Source organism: Cinclus cinclus, chromosome 1 (assembly GCF_963662255.1).
Source record: "Cinclus cinclus chromosome 1, bCinCin1.1, whole genome shotgun sequence".
NCBI classification, from domain to species: domain Eukaryota; kingdom Metazoa; phylum Chordata; class Aves; order Passeriformes; family Cinclidae; genus Cinclus; species Cinclus cinclus.
The window spans coordinates 24,298,549-24,316,389 of record NC_085046.1 but is presented as its reverse complement, the minus strand read 5'-3'; the positions used below and the strand labels follow the sequence as shown (position 1 = coordinate 24,316,389).

The following is a 17,841-nucleotide window of genomic DNA, read 5'->3' as shown; positions in this document are numbered from 1 at the left end:
GCTGCAGAGTCAAGTTACTTGATCCCTGTGTAATGAAATGATCAAGAAAAAGTCTAAGATCTCTAAGGAGTTTTCTTTCTTCAGACCTCCAGCTGTGTGTGACCAGAGGCAATCTTCTCTCTGTTAAATCAGTTCTTAGTAGATAATTCCCTGAGAATTACTGATGCTTAATAAATTGTCAGATCTGCTTGTTCAAAACAGTTTAGCATTAAAAGGGCTCTCTGTATAAGACTATCTGAGAACCATCTTGACAAAAGCCCTTTTCCAAAAGTCTTTAGAGAAAACCTGGAAAGAGAAACAGGAAATGGGAGCAAATACTGAAGCAACGATTGCTGATTAATACACTGTTAGACCACCTTGTAGAGATGGACCAGGACAGTCTTGCAGAAATCCTGTTTGAGCCCAAGCCTGTTAATATTTCAGGAAAACAGACATTTGATGTCTCTTTCTGCACTTAAACACCAACGTATCCATGACCAGACTGTGGCCTCTTCATTCTTTCTCCAAGAAGAAATCCTTACAAGTGTCAAATATATTTTTCTGCACAATAAAAACCAGAGAAACTAATTTCTAAAGCCAAGCCCTTATTCTAATTCTGTACCACATAAAGTTATCATGAGCCAGGTGTTGAAGAAAGCCTTCAGAGGCATACATCCAATGCCTGTAGCTTGCTAGGAGTGGGATACAGACCCACCACACACAGTAGCTGTCTGTTGTGGCTGTTCTGGAATACACATATCTTAACAAATGGTACTTTACTAACTGTAATTCAAAAAGGGATTAACAATAACAAGGGTTTGCACCTGATTTCACTAGTGTATTATTGCCCTGAATACCTATTAATGACTTTCCAAGGCTTTTTAACATTTCTAAATAATGTAATTTTGTCGCCCAATCTCTATGTAATACCTTGGTCTCTTCTCACACTTCTTCCATCAGCACTTGCATTCATACATCTCATTCATACAACTCAAGCACCTTCTGTTAAGTATAATTCTTGCCTCATACAAAAGATCAAGGGAGTGTTTTTTCTGCAGGTCACTCCAGCATCCCTGCATCCCTCCCTGCCAATGTTCCTCAGGAGCGGCGCTTCACCGCTGCACCACCAGAGAGCGCTGCCTGAATGTCTTTGAAAGATTTTTATGTATTGATGTTATGTCTGTGTTTCAAATCGTATGAAAATTTAAATTAAAAAAATTAAAAATCCACCTTGAAAACATTGTTATTTAGGAAAGGTGATGCAGTTGTGGCAGGAAGAAAGAGGAATTACTGAAAGACTGCTATACAATGTGATGCATCAATTCTTCACACTGCTTCATTCTAGTCTCATCCAATCTTATAGAGTCTGGTACAACAGTTCAAGTTAAGCTTTGTTGTTTTAATCAAACAAAGCCATCTTGAATCAGAGTGCTTATGCCAGCTATTGAGATCCACAGTACAACTCTTCTGGACTGCAGTCTGAGAAGCAAAGGCAAACTGGATTTTCACACCTAAGAACACCTAGTGATACATGATACCACTTAGGATGAAGCACAGTATTTTACAAAATTACAAAACAATATTACAAAACTAGCGTCCATTAGTACAAATCCTAAGGTTCTGTCTCTTTAAAAAAGTTTCTCTGCTTTACCACTGATTCCTCTTTAGGTTATCATCTCTTTTTAGCAGTAAATTCTATCCTAGTTTTGCTTTTCAGCACCTCTTTCTGTTTACAACAGAAGTCTTTGCTTTCCCCCTAGTTATGTCCACTTTCCATCACATTTTATCATGTATTCTGACACATATGTTGCATGCATGGTAATGCACAAATGTGCATCTGCATTTCCCATTAAATGAGGCATTCAAAGCTATTCTTTGGTCCAGACTTGTCCTTTTCAAACTGGAGCTGAGCTTACAATTCTCTGGAAGGGAAAAGCCAAAGTAAGCTCTTTAACTTAAACCCCAGCTTCTGATCCACAAGCTCTAGCCAGATTGGCCATGGGAAATCTCAAATATGATCTCACTTAGTTCTGGGACTGGCTTTTCTAAAGTACAGCGTGCATTCACAAAGCTAGAGCTGAGCTACAGTCAGGCACAGCAAGGCACAGCAGGGCTGGGGCAGAGTTTGATGGGCTAGAGGTCTGCTGCAGAGTATCCTAAAGCATGTACAGACACAGATGTCCTCACTGATTAAACCTGGAAATCCAGGACCTTGGCAATCAAAGTATAAATAGATTTTTCCATGGATTTGATCTTGGAATCAATAAAATTCCAGAGGCCCGACTTGCTTTCACAGCATTGGAGCTTGTCAGTCCTAGTTGCAGATAACTTCCCATCCAATTACCATAAACTCAAAGTAGGCCACAAGCCTCACATGATGCCAATGTATCACTCTTTTACACACACACATTTTACTCAATAATGACAAACCTAAATCAATATGGCTATATAAAATGCTCTCTTATCAAGTTTGTCAGTGAAGAACTAGTCAGTGCAATCAGTGGCACCTAGAGAGTTTTGGTTCACCATACAGTAGGTAATCAACATTTGGTATGGTACACAGATACCTGAACTCATGTGTCTCATGAGCCTGACTGTGAGCAGAATTCCCCTCTCTTCCCTCCCTGCTTTAAAAAAGGTAACTTTCAGGAAGCTTAGTTCAGAGAATTATACCGTGAGACACACACAGAACCCAATCCAGCCTCTGGAGCTCCAGATCCATTTTGCCACTTCATTCCAGCCTACTTCCAGATGGAGTAGAGAGCTTATTTTTCTTTTTTTCTCTAATAGCCAAAATACCCTTAGTGTTTGAAAATGTCAGATAAACAGATGGATCACAGATCTCAGTTGTGTTCTTTGCCAAAACCGGGCTACATTTGTGATGTAGGATGAGGTTACCCTGCTCAGAAGGTGAGTATGGCAGATCATTTGATTTCCCCCCTTGAACAAAAACATCTGTTGAAGATGATAAACTGATGAAGTGCACATGACTTCCACTGTTTTAGAAAGTCAGATCTTCTCTTGTACACAGGACCTACCTTTTCAGGAATGCATTTCTGACTAACCTATTTGCAGTGGTAGTCTGTCAAGCCAGAATGAGACAACATCTCATTTTATTGATGAAGTAGTTTCTACTTCACAAAAAGAGGAAAAACAATGCTGCTGACACTGGACAGCAAAGCCAGAGAGCTCATAGAATTTCTCCTTCTTGCAGCCGTCACTTTCTGAGGGACCCAGATCAGAGGAGTATCTCCCTTCTCTGAGATTTTACCTCCTGGCCCATTAAAGAGCAGAAAAACAAGCTGAAGATGAGGCAGGCATCTAGCAGAGCCTGAATGTGCAGACTGTTTTCCTGTCTGAAAAGGTGGATTGCAAGCAGTGACACCGAGTTCAGTCCACTGCTGTGCAGTAGTGAGGGACCTGTCCTGGGCAGAGGCCGGGTCGTGGCTTTTCTGTTTTCTCCTAGGTGCACCTTTAGCAAACAGCAGGTGTGCAGTGCTTTGGAGGGTCCAACCAATGAAGGTTACATGGGGCTGCCACACCTGAGGTGATGTGAGAGCCTCTGCACAATGAGGTCCCAGAGACCTCTCAAAATACATTTGGCATGGTCTAGGTCCTAATCAACTCCAGAATGGAAAAAAACCAGCACAAGTAAAATTTCTCTCAATCCCTACAAATATCTGAATTCAAGCTCAATTATAGCAGGAGGAGGAGGGAAGTAAAGAGTATGTTTTTTTCTCACGCTCCAGAGCCAAGATCTGTGTGTTTTTGAAGCCATCCTGTAAGGAAGAATAGGCTGAAGCTGACTGTGGCCTAAATAAAGCAAAAGAATTAGGTACTTGTGATCAAAGGATTGAATGATGCATATACACATCTCCCTAAATAATAGAGTTGGTGGGGGAAATGACATGTCATTATTCCTCTGAAATAAAGCAAATTACCTGTTCTGAAAAGAGGAGGTAATGTGTTTTTTATACAGTGAAGAATAATGCTACCCTATTTCTTCTAAAATTAGTAGCTGACAAGCTTAGACTTCAGTGCACATAGCATCTGGCTCTCTGGCACCACATAGACTTACCAGAGTGGACCCTTCCTTTTTCAGTTTTATAAGGCTTGGTGGGCAATAGCCATTACCACAAAGAACATCCACTGAGCTCCAGAACAGCAGAAGGTTTAAAGTACCTCAGAGTTTCTTTCTTGCTCTCTAGAGAAGCAAATGCAGAAAACCTGATGAGGATATTTTGAAAAAGCTGGAGAACTTTGAATGGAGCTGAAGTCCTCTTTTCACCCCTCTTTCTAATCAGCTGTACCCTTCATTAGTTGTCTTCCAAACAAGAATCAAGTATGGGACTATCTCATCCTAAAATTCTGCACTTTAATATTTTCACTACTTAAGGCAGGCAGTGAAAAGTGAATTCCAAATGCTGAAGTCAGACTTACCCAAGTAAATAAGTTTCTTGTTTTCTATTCTCAAACCCTAAAGTTTCAGATGCAAAATAAATGAGCCCATAACCACAGTAATGACTGAACAATTTATCTTCAAAAGATAATGGCTATATTTTATCACACGAATGCATAGAAACAATGTAGGGACTTCTTTAAGCTGCTCTCCTGAGGAATCTCTCTCTGCTGTTCATGTTTCGACTGACCATATGAAGGGCTCAGTACTGATAAAGAGGCTTGGGAGATTGGAAACATGAGAATTCATTTCCATCAGACCTGGGAGACCAAAATCACACTGCTTATTTACCCCCTAGAGAATTTCCAATTAAAAAGCCTCTCAATGGAATAACCAAAATTTCCCGAATCTCCTTCACTGATGCACATCCATAATCATATCCAAGTTATGTGCAGAGAATTGCCCAGCAGCAGATAAGAAAGGAAATATAAGTTACACTTGCCCTCACAGATCTGAAGGAAGAGACTGGGTGACATTTCCTCTGTGTTTCAATATGGAAAACACCACTATTGTTGAGGTTTTTTCCTTGGCAGTGATGACAAAGAATAGGAAAGATAACAAATCCAGTGACCAAACCCACATATTTAACCCCTTCCCTCACAGTTTTGGCCCAGAGAGTTTAAAGTGTATGATGTTCTATGTTTGTACTTATCTTCTTTCACACAATTGAGGAACAAGTGATTTCCCTCTGTGCAGGGAGGACCAATTCAAACCACACTGCCTCTCTGCTCATTGTCCTGACTTCCAGGCTCCATGACATCACACTGTTACTTGGGTTTTTTTCCTTGAAGGGAAGGAGATAATCCTTCTGTTTAGCAAGAAAAGGATTATGTAATAGTTGAATAGTTTTCCATGGGAAAAAAGAAAAATTTTGCTGAAAGCAGATGCTTCCTTAAGTGAGCCTCTCCTTTTCAGAAAGGCAAGTCAGCTCATGAGCGCTGGAGTCATAGGTCTGAGGGAGGTAAACACAAAGCCATGTCTTAAATTCCCCATATCCATAGGTTCTTGTACTGGATAAAGGCCGTGTCAGAGAGCAAGGACACCCTCTCCCTCTGATCTAACAATGAATTCATGATAATGCTCCAGGGTTGAGCATCAACTGGTCTTAAGCAAAGAAGGCAAAGACTCAGGGGCAAAACTCATTTTCTCAAGGCTTCAGCAGTCTACAGAGAGACAAGCAGAGATGAGCTGGATTGACTCAGGGAGCCTTCTGAGACAGCTTCTCCCTGTGAGCCTGCAAAGCTCTCTGGACAAGCTGCTCAAGGAGCAGCATCCAAGCAAAAGGGCTGTCTGTGTTTGAAGGCACTATTTCAGTCCACAGATGACCAGGGTAAACTTGTGCTCCAGAAAAGTAGAACCTGAGCATCTAGCTCATAATTTTCTATTTCTGCTTCCCAAGGCAGACCTGGCAACCCAGTTGTAAAAAAACCCCAAAAAATAAATAAATAAACTAAGCTGGCTACATTTATCACTCTTATTTTCCCTGACAGTAACATATATTTAGACAGATTTACCACCATCACCACCACCACCTTCTGAACCTACTTGAGTATTTTTCTTCTCTGAATGAAGCCTGGTAAAGTTCAATACCATCTTTTGCAGAAAATTACTCAGTTGTTGAACTTTTCTTGATTCTTCATTGTTAACAGTAAAAATTATGGTCAAGACTGCTGTGAGTTTTTCCTCTTCTATCCACTTTGTTCTAGTGCACAGATAACATCAGGCTAATGTACAATTTTGCATTCAGTTTAAATGGCACCAATGACATGCAATCAGCATTCTGCAGTACAACACTGGCAGATCAGCAACCTCCTGCCATTCTGTGTATTTACTTATCAACAAGAGAGCCAAACAGCCAACAAACAGCTCCATGAGTACAGATGCCAGTATCATGTCAGCAAAGAGAAAGAAAGACTGTCCACATCATAGTATGCAAACCTCCTTTTTCAGTACATGGAGCTAGGCTGCAACTTCTCCCTAAACTTCACCTACAGCAGGGGGACACAATTACCCTGACCAAACAACTGTGGGCAACTTTCCATCACTGCCTCTTTACAAAGCACACAATTTATAACTTCCTTGAGAAAACATAAAAAAATTAATAAAGTGCAATTTTAATTATATTCATAATGATTTATTTTAAAAAGTGTTCCCATTAAACTGCTATCTAAGCACAACCCATTGTAAGACAGAAGTAGTTCGGTTCCACCTGCATTTAAAGTTATTTTTATAATTATTCTCATCTGAACAGTCATTAATCATATAAACAATGCCTGGCTTGCAGAAAATACATGATAAGCAGCTATGTTATGACTTACTATTATTTTTATTACATCCTTTAGCTCAGATGCAGATTTTCTATTTTTTTTTTTTTAAATATAAATCTTACCTTCAGATTGATGTGTGGCCAGAGGTGTCTGTGTCTCCTTGGAGTAAGATACCACCTCCCGAGGTAAGAAATCGACCTGGGTAATCTTTGACACCCCTAGTTTGTGCAGTCTGCGTCTAAGGTGGAATACACGACATCAAAAAGTTAGTCATGTTAAATGTAAATCAGCAGCAGGAACACAAGTTTGCTGTTATGAACAGGATAAAAATACTTCAGTATTTGTTAGGACAAAACACAACACACTATGCATGAGAAGTACCTCACTGCAGTGCAGAAAATTAACCTGGGAACCATTTGCCATAATAAATTGCAGTTGTTGAACTTCTAGATCATGCTGCTGAGAGGGACTGCAAATGGGAGGTAGAAATGGCCTGCTTGTGTCCCTCTTAACGTGCAACAAAATTCTCTTTCAACCCATCATTACTATGATGTTCTGTCTGCTCAAAGGAGCTCATCCTCAGCCTGGGAAATGCAGCTGTGTAAAGGGTGCAGTGGGTTTAAACCAGGATGGATTAGACTGTCAAATGTTCAGCTGGGAGCAGTAAGAATCTCTAACTGGCAAGGTGGGTAATTTCCATAAAGAAGGAGATTCTCCCTTCCACAGGAGTCATTAATAGTGGCACTGTAGTAGATTTGAGATTAGTGGAGTCCTAAAGCAAGGGCTGGAGGAGAGCTAAAACACAACTAGAGCAGGGAAAGTATAGCTATCTGATTTGTTTACTTCCCTTACTTTAAATAAACCATATTAAATAAATCAGTGAAGCAAACTAAATGTAAGTGGGTAAGGGAAAAAGAAGAGAGGCATCTGAGCATGGTCATGAACACTTTTAGTTGTGGACTGTTCACTCAGCAGAGGGGGGAAAAATCAGTTTATTTTCTGAATATTATTTGACTGTCTGCAGGGAGTGAAGAATATAAAAGACCAGTTATTTGGAAGTGTTTTACTGGAAAACTGCCAACTTTCAGCAGAGAAATAATATAAACAAAATAAACAAATGAACTAAATGAGGCCAGTTACCTAAATCAACAAGTGTGAGCATGCTTGTGCATTTATGGGGAAATAAACTCCGGGACACAATGTTTCTCAACTTACCACGTTACTGAAGAGAACAATTTGGAAAAACAGAAAAATCTTACACATTATCCATATCCTCTTCATTTTCCAGATTGTCAGAATAACAGAAGTCATAGAGGTTTTGAGCTAATTAATTTACAGTGATTTAGGTATTCAGTTAAGATTGATGTCTGAAAGGAAACAGGAGTCTAAAAAGGAAACTGTCATCATTGGATAACACCTACTGAACTTTTCAGCTGCATCAGCTATATTTTATTCCTAATCTGTTTTACTGGCTGGATTGTTATTAAGATGACTGCAAATAGATTCATCAGGTCATCAATGCAAATCAGCTGTATTGTGCAACAAACCATTAGAGCAGAAACACTTATAGCTCTGAGTCTCTCCTCTTTTCAAAGAAGAAAAATTTACAAGTCTCCCTCCTTACAACCATCTCTGACTTTGACAATATGAACAAAATCTATAATTGTCTAAAAACTCCACAGAAAAACTTCTACCTCATTAATGGTGGCAGAAAAGTATTTTTCAGCTAGCAAAATTTTAGTGGTTTTACATTTTGTAGCTGCTTTAATTTACGGTTCTGTGTGAATTCAATCTTTAATAAATATCTCACCCCAGCAAATTGTCATGTGCTTTTCCCTCCCTCAGCACCAGATCAGTACAGTCTCTGTTGCTTACTTGGTCAGTTTGACTTCCCAAGGTAACCAGTCCCCTGCTACCCTGGGCTACTCTTTCCATTTACTGAGGTTCTTAAGCCTTTGCATCAAAAGAGTCTCTTGAGAGTGGTCTTGGTTAAGTGTATAATCCCTAATTAATTATGTGCCTAATCTGGACCTAATTAGTACCTCACCTAATTCTAAAACAGTTTCACGTGAGGTCACTCTGTATCTCCTGCAGTGCCTGGGGATGGGGAACATGACCCTGATGGAGAGCTGGATTTAACTGCTAGTTGGGTGGATTGAATCCCTTTGCCCACTGTGTCCCAGAAGTGAGCTACTTCCCATGGCACTGTGCTGAGACAGTGCATAGAATTCTTCACCTAAAACACTTCCAGTCCAGCAACTGTTGGTGCCTGTACTAAAGCCTTGTGCCACCCATATCCTGTAATTACTGGTGAAGACTGGGAGTTCTTTCTTCATCTGAAGGAATGTGATCTGTTTATTGCTATTTGCCTGTGTCAAGCCACTTCTAATTGTTCTCATGTTACTAAAAGGGGGCCTAGCCTTTGTTCCCAGGCACTCAGGAACAACTGGAGCACCCTTTCAATATCTGGACTCTACCAAATATATATTGATGCAATGTTCTAGCCTCTAGTTCTTTTCAGGGCAACACCAAATGGTCTATCATTGTCCCATCTCCATTTTTCACCTGAGGTGCTCATAATTATTATAAATTCAACAAATATTCATCTTAGAGATCACATAAGCTTTGAAGGATTTGTTTCTAAACTGCCAGTAGGATGTCAGTAGGAAGACAGTGACTAAAACCCATGCACTAAAACTGATTCTTCTGTCCATAGGTTTCATAAGAAAGCTGTATCTGCTAGAAGTGTTTTGTGACACATGTGATTTAATTGCTGACTGCAGGATTTTTGCATTGGTTTTGTTAGGGGTTTTTTGCTCTAGTCTCAGGACACGAGAGGAAAGTTTAACTCTGCCTTGGGTTTGAAGACAGGTTTTTTTTCAAAAAGGGCAGGACTTCCATTAAAATGTATATCTGTGGATTTGCTCTTTGGCATGCTTCTTTTCTGTCTTTGCACTGACAGCTAGTAAATGATTGAGGTCTTGTACCTATATACAGAGTTATCTTTTCATGAGTCCAATAAAGGAACTTGCCTTGCACAGCTGCTTGGGAAACCTTGATTCTAGGAGTCCTCATCTTTTAATCTAAACTTCTGTAAAAAAAGAGCAGCTGGGATTTCTAAAAGGTTCCCGTAGGTTAAAACAGCTCAAAAAACTCTACCTTTTTGGTACAGCCCAGGTAAAACTGCAGAAGTGTGACTGATTTAAAGCCACACTCATATGTAAATTACAAACATTCCTAGGAGTTCTAGATATGGAGAAATATTTCTGTTTAGAAAGCTCTCTGGATACTTCCCTTCTGGATCATTCCTAGTGAATGGACCTACCACACCTAACTGCAGCTGGGAACACTGTCAATCAGCAGCTGAAGGAAAGTTGTTGTTTTCTTACAGAATGGTGAATGAAGCAGCACATGAACAAGTAAAAGCACGAGACACTTGCCTGGAGACTCGGAACAGGCAATTCTCTAAGTGCATTGCTAGAGCAAATATTTCAGTGTAGTGATTTGGTTTCACCTATGACTCATGCTCTGAAGAACCTGAGGTACTGCTACCCACCCTTTAGATAAACAGGTTATCGTAAATATCTCTGCAGACAAGCATTTCTACATTATTTAACTATTTTTTTTTCACTTGTATGGGGTAAAGGAGTCCCATCCCAAACTACAAAATATCAATTTTATCTCTATTACAATTTTTAAAAAGCTTCATAGGCCTGAACTCAACTAAGATGGCAATTATTCTTGGACTGTGATCACACCAAGTGCACAATTTTAAACACATACACAGCTCCCCAGGGAAAAGGGGACATTGTTACTGCATGTGAAAACAGCATAACTATAGCAGGCAGAAAGGAGGGGGGAAAAGTATCTTGCAAATGATTCAGAGAGCAGCCTGAATCAACAGCTACAAAACAAGATCAATGTAACTATACATGCACATATCTGCCACAATAATAACATTTCATCTGAAATGAAATAGTTATTTGTATTGTGCTTCAGGCAACAGAAGTAGCAATTTATCTTCTCATAAGCTGGTTTAAATAGCTGTTGGTTGGTTGGTTTTTTTTTTTTTCCCACAAAGATTACTTTGCTGAAGAGTCTTATTTATGAAACTAAAAAAGGGAAACTTATACTATGGTCTTTTTGAGTCAAAAAAAGCAAATGAAAATCACATACAACCAGCTCAACTAGGAAGCACTTTCAACATAATTCTTGCAAAGAAATGATAACAAAAAGAGCTGACATATACCCAAGTTCAGAGTCAGACTGGAGTTGCAGCACTGAGGGGTCTGTGTCCCATTGCAAGGTCCTAGGGCGGTAATCAGCCGTGCAGCACGAAGGGGAGGGGGAAAAAAAAGAACACACAGAATTTACTGAAAAGATGAACAAAACCCCATCTTCTTAATTACATGCTCTATGTAGTACATTCAACCTCCAGGTGCAAGCCACAGCCACCATATGCCAAACAAGGTTTGTATGTCAAACTGAGACAGGGCAAGCAATTTATTAAAATTACATTTTATTGAGAAACAGAGGAAAGAAGCTGGATTTTCTGTTGCATATTGATTAATGAAACACAAGGTCGTTTTTTTTTTCCCTTTTCCTGAAAAAGTCTAACTCTTTAACTTAGATTGATGGATTCACAATAATTTGTAAAATCTTCAGACACAATTTATTTATGTTTTTATGATAAGGTAGACTGAGCACTTGCCATGAACTCCACTGAAGAGTTTATCCCTTCACACACTCCTGAGTCAGACAGTAATCCATCCTGTACAACACTGCTCTGGGTAGGAACATCTCACAGTGCATATGACAACAAATGGCACACTGATACCAACTCTGACATACTCTGAGGGCATCTGGGACAAAGAAACAAATTCTTCTTCTTTTCCTCCCGATAAAATTCCTGGGGAGGAGGCCAATAATAATCTGAATAAATCAGATATGTGACAATCTCTTATGGACTGCTGTCAGATGAGTCTGTCACCAAATGTACAAATGTTGCAGAGGTGTGGTCTGAAGTGAAGATGCTGCTCCTTGCACTGCAGCACAGTTTCCCATACAACCAGCTCTGAAACACCCTGCAAACACTCACAGAGCCTTTAAAGAGTCTTGTGAAGTATTCAGAATCCTCCAATTTAGAAATGCAAAAACTGACATATTGAGGCCAACATTTTCAAATATGCCTGCTCCTTCCCTGTCTCTTAATTTTACTTTATTTTTCTACACTCAGGAAGCCACATCTCATATGCAAGAAAACTGCTGGAAACCATGACAGAATCAGGAGCACACAATTGGCTCCTGAGCACCTTTTCCTGCAGTAGGAATACTAGATTATGCATGGCTATCACTAGCAGAGGCTAGAGCAAGGGAAAGTGCTCCTTTGCTAAGCAAGCAAGTCTTCATGAAAACACGCTGGATAATAATACTTGTCAAAATTAAAAACTCCCCTAATTTCTTCTGAATACAAATTCTGAGGATATAGATATCGTAAAATATTATGATCAGCCATAAAAACCAGCCATATAATCAGCTGTGGTCAATATACACAAGTCTTCCTGCAACAAGAGCAACCTCTGCCAATGAATCACTCATATAAACTAACAAGGTACTGAATTAGTTCAGAAATAAATCTATTAAAGCCAAATAATTATTCTACCTCCTGTCCTTAGTAAACTCACCATTCTGTTAACAATGTTAACTCACTCTCTGGAGAGACAAAGGCATGTGCTACACTCTTGTCTCAGAATTCCAGAATGAAAAAGAATGAACCTCAACACCCTGTGCATACAAAAAGAATGAAAACTGTAACGCAAAGCTTCTTTCTTATGCAACATGAGGGCACTCTTTTCCCTCAACTTCTCATGATCCATAGTAGCATTTATCAGGATAAAAGACTTTATACTGACAAAGCAAGGCTTCTCCAAAATGAAACTATATTACAAAAGGTCAGAGATAAAATAATACAGGAATAAAGAAAATATTTTCCCTTGTAACTTGACTGTAGTGTAAGTACAGTGGAAAATGGACATAAGATCTGAATGCCTGATGCAAGGCAAAGGCATCAATGACTAATGCATTATAGATACTCCATTAAAAATGCTATCTGTGTGAAGATTACTCTTGCAATGTCATCAAGGTCAGTTGCATATATTAGGACTTGCTATATAAGAGCCAGTTTCTAATTTTCCTGCTGCCTAGGGGCTACTTATACATTCATGTCCAGGTTTTCCAAACTCTTAAAAGAAAATACACATAACTCATTTCAGTTTCCTTCCCCCTACATTCACTTTCAAACCTACAGGATTTGTAGGGAGATAAAGGCTTTTTCATCAGAAAGAACACCATCATAATTTGATTAAAGAAAGAGCTTTCACCAGGTCTCTAGAAGTACAGTGCCTATGCTCCACCTCCATGAATCCAGACCAAGTCACAAGAGAGGGCACCTTTACTTGGTACCCATATGAAAATATTGAAAAATATAAATTAGAGATCTCCCACACTCAAGACAGCACTCAAATCCCAAAAATATTAGAAGAGAAACACTTATGGTTTGGGCCATCACATGCCACACATGTATAGAGATGTTCTTCCCTTAAGCATTTTTTATCTGGGTTCTCACATACAGCCTTCACCACTCTGGACACTGATACCTACTTTTAATAGCAATGCTCCTTGACTGCTAATTATATCTGTTACTGTATTAAAACTGTTTTCAACAGTTTTAATGCATCTGCAAAGCATTTCCCAGATTTGTATTCCACTGTGCATTGCTGTGTTACCACTTGCACAGGTGTGAGAAATAGATGAGGAAGCAATCTGCTGAGTTGTCCTCTCCAGCTTGGCCAAGCAATGCTATTACAGAAAATGAGGCTGCAGCTAACAAATCTTCAGGTTTCAAGTCTCTTGCCCTGGAAGCCAGAACACAAGTGGCTACACTCAGGTAGTAGAAGCTGGAGAGCACAGGGAGTGACTGTTTCAAGGAACACTGTTGATTTGTTCTTTGTCTCCTCCTGGCACCTGAAGAATGTCATCAGATCAAAATGAAAATGAGTGAACAGTAAAGACGTAATCTGGACCTGTAATTTAGCCAGTTTCCATGGCAATAACATCAAAAAAGAAAGAAATAGATTCTTTGAGGTTTAGCAACCCAAAAATGATGTTGAATAGCCTGTGCTGTCATCCTGACTAGAAAATTAAAGCTAATCTGTTTGTGATGAACAGACATTGCGTACTCCATTCCTTGATCATGTGGATGAGTATCATAATTACACTGGTTCTCCTATGGACACTCCTCAGAGGTGATTTTAAAATGCCACTGGATCTCAACAGAAAAGCAGTTGCCAATCTTTTTCCAAATAGTGCATGAGTTCCTCCTCCAGACACTTCTTCATGAGGAAAAGGATTAGGTGCTGTTGCTCTTCTTTTTTCTTTCTTCTTGATAAAAGAAAACTGCAGTGGCTTGACTTCAAGTCACCCAGAGGCAGAGGCAGAGAAGGTAATGTCACAGACCCTGAGAATAAGTGCAGGGCCTAGGAGTCAGCAGTCTGGACCTTTCAGAGAGCACAAGTAGGTCAAAGTTCCCCTAAATGGATTCAGTGGATTTTGACCCAAGTCTGTGTAGAAGAGATGCAAGACATTTTAGCTGAACATTTTTATGGGAAAAATAGAGGAGCATTAGATGGAGCAGATAAAAGTAGTGCTCCCTAGCAGTCTCCAGTCCTGCAGGTTCCTCCCATGGTGAAGGGACTGACACAGGCATGGCAAGAACCCCTGGAAACTCACTGAACAGCACAGTCAGGGATAAGCCAGATCAGTGCGATTCCCCCACACCAACAGCACTATTTTAATCAGAACTACCCAACATTGTTTCAGAGCTGGGTGCTGTCTCCCACACAATGGCAAACAATAGCCCTATGTCATGGTGCATGCCCTTTTACATGTTCAGTGCACAGCAGCTGACCCTTGCCCACTGAAGGATAAAAAGCTGTATTACTAAATAACAGATTGTTCTAAAGCAGCAAAAAGGGAATGAGGGCTGGTAGACGTTGCACTAAGAAGACAAGGTACAAGTGTTATTACTCCTCTTTAAACTGATCTGCTTTCTTTTAAACTCTCTTCCTTTAGATAGGCATCTCAATACCCTATTTTTTTCTCAAATTTAGCACAGTATTAATGCTGGTGCTGTTTCAGCTCTTACTACTGAAGAAGTAATAGATAATTTTGACACATCATCTTTTAATAACCCAAAGAAAGAAACTAACAAGAGGAAGAGGCCCAGATGTCATACATTTAATAAAGGATCAGATGGCAAAACAACACATATCTCTTCTAAATCCAAGTCCAAAGCATTAGGAAGATATTCAGAGAACAGTTCTAAAAGGTCAGACAACTGTTGCAAAATTTAAGGTGGGAGGAATTTGAAGAGAAACATTCTCTTTTCTGTAACATTATTATTTTTATCATGGAAAAACAGGCACTGCCATATGTTACAATGCTCTGCATAACCTTACCTCCAGAGGATTTTATTCTGATTGCATAATGTCAAATATGTAGATTAAAAATGTGGAAAAGACTAAAATAAATAAACCAAAAATAAAATACTTGGAAACCTTTTGGAAAATTCCCAACATCAGAATGCATTGATGAAGCATTGATTCTGACATCTAAAGCCACCTGGAATCCATGAGAACTTCTCAGCTGATTTAAGCACCTTTGGGTCTGGCCTTAGCGGTAGTGTATGAAACATGAAAGGCATCAGTTCCAGTGCATACACTTAATGATCTGCCATCATAAAAGGATATTTAATATCTGCAATCATGGCCACTGCAATAGAACTTGGCTCTGGGTAAGTCCCCTGATCCAACACTTTCATATGCAACATACTGACAGAGTAGCTCTGACTCGGCTACCCTGCCAGCCAAAATCAAATCCTCCCTCATCTGTTGCTGATGCTGCAGAACATGTGTTCTGCATGACTTCTTTCTCCCCCCACTCCCCTTTCCTGAGTCAACAGCAGCCAGGCCTGAAAATCCATGCTTTTGAACAAAATGCTCCTCACAGGAATAAAAGCAAACTCTGCCTTCCCAGGGGCTTCTTGCAGGACAGAAACCTCTTTGCAGCATTGCAAATCACGCCTTCAAGCAGAACTGGAGGAAAGAAAACACCATTTTCTGGCATCTCCTGTCACTAAGAGCTGTTGTGCTCTCCAGACCAGGAGGAAACTGCACTGACAGTGTACCGAGACGCGAGGTCTCTCCTGAACTGAGATATCCATATGTATCCCTAATGAAACATCATTAGATCTGACAGGCCCCAAACAAGCACCTACCCTTGCAGCAACAACAGTGTTCCAAAATGACCCTTCATATGGGAAATAGCAATGTCCTCCTAACCCTAAAATTCAGTGGCAGACTGTGCCATGACTCCATAGATTAGGCTGTGCCAGGGTTTTTCAGCGATCAAAGGCCAATCCACTAAGCAGAGCATAGAATGCTACTAAACCGAAGCAAAGAGACCAGAAATGAAGGTGGGACTCACCCAGAGCATATGGACTCATCTACCCTGTAGGAAGTCTCAAGGCGCCTTTGCTTACCAGAGCTATATTTCTAAAATGATGTGAATGTGACTAGCTTTATTCTCCCCATCTGTGGCAGGCAACCCTGGTGTTGCACGGGGTATTTATACAATCTTCAGGCACCTAAATTAAGGGCTCCACCAGTTAAATCATTACCATGGACTCTTTCCATACAAACAGAAAGGCAGGAGATTCCTCCGTGCAGCACTTCCAGTACCCAACTTAGACTCCGGCTGTGACCAGGTATTAGAGGAGGTTGGTATCTCTATTGTTCACTCACTTTGATCTGCTGAGAAATAGATAAGGAAGCAATCAGCTGCTACTTGACAGCCTGCAGGCTTCAGTCTGCTTCATGCTTTCTTTTCCTCCAACTTCAAATACAGCTATCAAAATAAATGAATTAGGAAAAAGGAGCTAATCAACAAACCCAAAACTGTAGAGAACACAATTCTTGCTTCTGACTTTGATGTAATGGAGGAGCCTCATGTTTAAAATCACTACTTTAACCCTGGATTACAATTTCCAAAATATTTAGTATTGCTTACGTTAAGAACTCTGCACCTTCATACTGATGGCACATTGAAAAACACTTTACACCCAATTCATACAACTTTAAAACACACTGGACACAACAACTGTGAGATAGGAGACCTCTTTCAAATCACCAAACAGAATAAAATGCTTAGATGTATATGAACGCATTTTTAAAATATGATACCAAATATTGTCAGTAAATTACAATCCAGTAGTATTTGCAGTTTCAATGTGTAATCTATCATATATTTAGACCACTTCTTGTAAAAATGTCTGAACATTGCCTGAATTAATTTAAGGCTGCATAATTATTTAGCTACTTTAAAGAGTTCTACCTAGTTTGTTGTGTCAGTTTGTCCAAAGCTCCTAACTTGCTGCTGATTAAATTGAAAATCTGAGGTAAGAAACTGTTGATGAGAAATTACTGCTGATGTTTAAATACGTGTGTACAGATAAGCTATTTATTTTTATTTCTTTCACTCTACATTTTTATAATTTCAATTATCTCCACTGTGATCTTCACTTTCTGAAAGTGTTTTGTACATTTTTTTTACATTTAAAGTTTGTCTCCAAAACTATATTTAAAAAAAAGAAGCTACTAATCAGAGATGGAAAAGTACCACTTGCCTCAATGGACACTTTACATCTAAGCCACTATTCTGCTGCCATCTGTGCTCTGTTTTGCAGATCTGTTCCACTTTGAAAGGATTGGCAGAAAGAAAATACCTTCCTTGTGCTACTTGTTTTCTGAAGCACTCTATAAGCAAGATGGCTATGGGCAGTTGGGGAGGATTTGTGCCTCTCAACATGACGCTCACTTGTGCTCGTGGAGCAGAATTCGTCTCTGACTTCACTGTGTGCTCTTGTGCTCAGAGCTGAACTGCTGCTGTTAATCATAAAATAAAATGCCTTAATACATTCAGAGAACAAGGAGTTTGGCACTGCTACTGGAGCACAGCCAGAAGGTTTTGCTTGGGTTTGCATTTACACTTCCAAGCAGGCTGACACCTCTGACTTCCAGT

General features: G+C 39.7%; 1 protein-coding gene across 4 annotated transcripts in view; it reads right to left on the bottom strand.

Annotated features, from left to right (window-relative positions):
* The window catches only part of DYNC1I1 (dynein cytoplasmic 1 intermediate chain 1), a 166,969-nt gene that overhangs the window by 133,723 nt on the left and 15,405 nt on the right, over window positions 1-17,841 (bottom strand). For 2 of the 4 annotated variants that reach the window (XM_062495086.1, XM_062495094.1), the window contains exons 4-5: window positions 10,955-11,014; window positions 6,828-6,943 (exon numbers count right to left, since the gene is read on the bottom strand). In XM_062495086.1, coding sequence (XP_062351070.1) covers window positions 6,828-6,943; window positions 10,955-11,014 — 176 coding nt within the window. The remainder of the gene's footprint in view (window positions 1-6,827; window positions 6,944-10,954; window positions 11,015-17,841) is intronic. The other 2 variants (XM_062495102.1, XM_062495111.1) reach the window with 1 other exon arrangement.